The 4,712-nt window shown below is 31.6% G+C and overlaps 1 protein-coding gene across 1 annotated transcript; it reads left to right on the top strand.

The window, feature by feature from the left end:
- Positions 1 to 221: 221 nt before the first annotated feature.
- LOC123217538 (probable peroxygenase 5) lies at positions 222 to 3,122 on the top strand. The gene is made up of 5 exons (XM_044638613.1): positions 222 to 425; positions 516 to 601; positions 2,098 to 2,192; positions 2,600 to 2,725; positions 2,872 to 3,122. The coding sequence occupies exons 1-5, from the start codon at positions 257 to 259 to the stop codon at positions 3,002 to 3,004; spliced, it is 609 nt and encodes a 202-aa protein (XP_044494548.1). The 5' UTR covers positions 222 to 256; the 3' UTR covers positions 3,005 to 3,122.
- The last annotated feature ends 1,590 nt before the right edge of the window (positions 3,123 to 4,712 follow it).

Raw genomic sequence — 4,712 nt, 5'->3', positions numbered from 1 at the left:
AAATGATTCAAAGATGTTTATAGTTATTTTTGTTATTAAGCACAGTAAATTGTAATTCGGCATGGTATAAGGAAACTAAACAAAACTAAATAGCCCATACACGGAAACTAAATTAAATTAATATATACAGGAAAACTGACTAAAGTTTACAATTATTACTGTTTCAAATTTACAATTATTCCATTTTTTTGTATTATATATAGCTGTGTGATTTGCCTCTTACCTGCTGCAGCAACTTTGTTGACTTCCGAACAAAATGAGTTTCTGGGCTTTCTCCTTTTTCGTCGTCTTCTTCATGGCTTCTTCTGCTTTTTCTGCAGAAGTTGAAGAATATGTTCCAGCAGAGCAAGATGTTCTGCAGAGACACGTTTCTTTCTTCGATCGAAATCATGACGGAATAATTTATCCTTCGGAAACCGTTGAAGGTCTTTCTACTTTCTCCTTCTTCTTCGTTAAGCTTCATCTTTTTTAATTCTTCTTTTTTTTTTTTTTTGGTTGTTTCGACGATCTTACAGGTATGAAAGCAATCGGTATCAATCCCTTCTCGGCCCAAAGTAGTGCCGCTCTGATCCACATGGCAATCAGTCCTAAAACTACCGAGGTAACTTTAAATTTTGTCCTATTTAGCATTTTGCCGAACTCAAATTGAAACAATTTCAGTTTGTCAATTTTCACTGGAGATCCAATCCACCCACCCTTACACATATCAGAGATCAGTGTCGGATGTTAATTGTTATCTTAAGTATTTTTTAAATTTCGATATTCAAGAATGTGTTGGTCAATCAGTGTCAATCTTTAACTAATCAATATACTTCCAAAAAGTTTGTAAATTTTTATTGCAATAGTAAACATGTTGATTATTTGATTAAGTTACTCAGTACAACCTAATTAATTGATATAATTCCGAAGGTTGTACTATTAAATTTTAATTAGCTGCACTAAGAAACGAAAACCTGAAATTTAATCAATATTTGTTGATGAAAAATGTTATGTTCACAATTTTTTTGTAGGCCAAAGGACTATTTCCCACCAAGGTATGCTGCAATCTCAAGTTTCCACTCTTTATCTTTGATAATATCAAATACCCACTAATGAGCAGTTAAAATTAACGGAACCCTAGCCCCTTGAAATTTTATCTCTTTTTGCCCCCCTAAACTTTAAAAACTAAAAGTTTTCCCAGCTTACGTTTTAAAAAATGGCAGTTTCACATAGGGTTTCGTTTTGAAATCTCCGACGACATCTTCGGCTCTATCGCCAACAGCCTCTCCCTCCCAAAGCAATCTCTCCTTCCGATGATCTCTTTCCTCCCATTTGAACACCCGATCAGTGTCGGAGAAGCCTTGGAAGACAAAGAACCTCGTCGGGGAAGACGAAGAACTTCGTCTTCCCAGACGAAGATGAAGTTGTCGTCTTCGTCTTCCCCGACGAAGTTCTTCATCTTTCACGACTTCTCCGATGCCGATTGGGCATCCAAATGGGAGGAAAGAGATCGTCGGAAGGAGTTGATGCTTCGGGAGGGAGAGGTCGTCAGCAATGTCTTCAGAGATGTCACCTGAGATTTCAAAACGAAACCCTAGGGTGAAACTGCCATTTTTTAAAACTTAGGCTGGGGGAAAATTTTAGTTTTTAAAGTTTAGGGAGGCAAAAATAGATTTTATTTTAGTTTATTTTTAATATTATAGAGAAAATGATGGTTTTACCCTTACCATCGTTAATTTTAACTGCTCATAGATAGGTGTTTGGTATTATCAAAGATAAAGGGTGGAAACTTGAGATTGTAGCATACCTTGGGTGGGAAATAGTCCTTTGGCCTTTTTTGTATATAATTTTATGTATAAATAATAATGTATTATCATATAATTGGATAGGTAAAAATTAAAGATAAAATAATGTCTAATCACATAATAACTCATCGTTATTTGTGTATTTAATTTTATTATTTTGAATGATATACCATTATATAATTAGATTTTTTTAATTAGGGGTAAAATATAATCACATACTACCAAATCATTTAAGAATACTGTTAAATATTCAAAATTGAGTACCTATAACACAAAAATTAATAAATTATAATATGGGTTCCATGCGGTGCAGAGTAAATTACCCGATGTTAAACTCCCAATCGTGGTTAAAAATATTGCGAAAGGCAAACATGGGAGCGACTCCGGAACCTATGATGCTCAAGGAAGGTATATTTTATAATCAACTTGTTCCTTTATATATAATTTCTTGATTTTTTTTTTTCAAATTTTATTTTGATTATGATGCCTTCTTCTTATTGTCATATATATATATATATATATATATATATATATATATATATATATATATATATATATATATATATATATATATATATATATATATATATAATCTTGTTGCATTATTAAAAGTGATTTGAAAGTGTTTTGGGGGAAGTATTAATAAATTAATAAAACTACTTTAAGTTATGCAAACTACACAATGACAATGATTAAATAGTTGAGAATCGCTTTGGATGAAAGGTGTTACCATTATAATTAAATTTGATTTGAGCTGATGACAAAGGGAGGGTTATATAGATGTATTTGTCTAATTATTTTACATAAATTTGTAGGTTTGTTCCTGCAAAATTTGAAGAAATTTTCAGTAAGCATGCACATGCACACGATGACTCTTTAACGTCGGATGAATTAATGGAAATGCTCAAGACTAATAGACAACCAAATGATTTCAAAGGACGGTTAGTTTTCATCTTCTTTCCTTCTTGTCATATATAACAAACAAGTCGACTATTTAGGGTTAAGTTCAACCAAACATACACAAAAACGCTACGATTATTTTTCATGAAAAAATGTAAAACAAAGATGCTAATGCAAAATATTGCAGGGTTGCAAGTTTCGCAGAATGGAAGCTCTTATACGATCTGTCTAAAGATAAAGATGGATTGTTGCATAAAGATACAGTAAGAGCTATTTATGATGGAAGTCTGTTTTACCAATTAGAGAAGGGGAGAAAATAAGCTAAAAGGAAAGCCTAAATCCAGTAGCATTTTGCGTTAGTGCTGCTATGTTTTCATTTATTTTTCATTTCTTGTTCTATGAAATTTAAATAAATTGAACAATTAATAGTATTTTACGTTAATTGATTTATGTTTTTATATAATTTTCATTTCTTTTTATGAAATTTAAATAAATTGTATGAGCAAATATTAACCAGTCAATGAATTTCAATAAAAAAAAAATTGATATTTGTGAATCTAAGTTCATTATATAAATTGAAGTTAGCAAAAGGAAAAAAATGTATGTATCAAAATTAAACTAATCAATGTCGAACAATGAACTTCAGTCACACATGTTTGACTTCATAGTTCACACATGAGTGATCAATTATTGATGATTTAGATTTATCGATATGAACAAATTTTGGGGAAAAAAAAATTGCCATCATGACATAATATGTGTGCACGTTTTTTTTCATGCAATCAAAACACATTCAATCTAAGTACACCTTTTTCCCATATAACTGGGGAACACACAAATGCTTGGGAATGAGTATGTTAAAGGAGATCATCAAAAGAAAATTTTCTCCAATTTTTCTTCTTCCTTAGAGAGAGAGAGATGACCAGAGTGAGAGAGATTAAATATGGTAACCCTACTAGTCCTTCAAGTACTCCACCCCAAGTCATTAGGTATTTGCATAAATGGCCCAACCCCTTTATTTCTATCAATTAGGTCTACAATTATGTTTTAATATTTATTTCCAAATATTTTTAAACATAATTTCAGATTTCTAAGTTCATGTAATATCTCTCTTCAGAAGTATTGTCTTTTAAAGGCAAAGGCTACATACTTAGGCTAACTAAGCATGTATACACTTAATTTACACTAAATATTCAACATGCATAGCAAATCACTAGAATACTATTATATAAAAACTCACGTAAGTGTAACAAAGGATGCCATAAATCATGAAATACCATCATCCACAAGAAACTAGTCTGCACCTATTGAAAAATCAAATACAAATCCAACAACCAAAACATATGAAACATAAATTAAGTAATGGTGTAAATGCTCCCATGCAGCCTTAAGCCCACTGACGACCACTCACCTCATAGTCATCACAGTCATTTGTATCTACAAAACAAATTAATAAAAGAGTGAGTGAAAAGTCACTCAACGAGTAGGAGGTACAAACTTTAACTAAATTCCCAAATACTCTTAGCTCAACCCACTGTAACTTGATCATCAAGAGTCTATTTCTAAACTTCCACTATGATGGCATGCATATTACTATCCTTATTTGATCACTCAAGAACCCCCAAGCTCCATAATATTCTATCAAGATTAAATAGGTCCTGTAACATCCCTCTCTAGTAGTACTACCCACTAAAGGAGAAATGTTATGAATTAATATCCGGAGCGTTTATTTTTTTTTTCTTTTAAACTACTTTAACATGAATGCATCACTAAAAGTGTTTAGAAATTTTTTTTATAACTGAATATCTAGAAGCAAACCAAAAGATGTATATACTCATATGAAAACTCATCTAAAAACATCTGAAAATGTGGAGTAATCATATGTAAGTGTACCATCATCTCAAAAGTCAAAAATCAATAAGAACATGTGACTATATGCATGTAATATAAACCAGAGATAACTTATTCTAGTCGGATTTACCTACGCTGACCTGACCCTACCTCGCAACTACCTCAATCATCTGTACC

The sequence above is a fragment of the Mangifera indica genome, chromosome 5 (assembly GCF_011075055.1).
Source record: "Mangifera indica cultivar Alphonso chromosome 5, CATAS_Mindica_2.1, whole genome shotgun sequence".
NCBI lineage: Eukaryota > Viridiplantae > Streptophyta > Magnoliopsida > Sapindales > Anacardiaceae > Mangifera > Mangifera indica.
The sequence above is the reverse complement of the archived record's forward strand: the minus strand, read 5'-3'. Positions and strand labels throughout refer to the sequence as shown.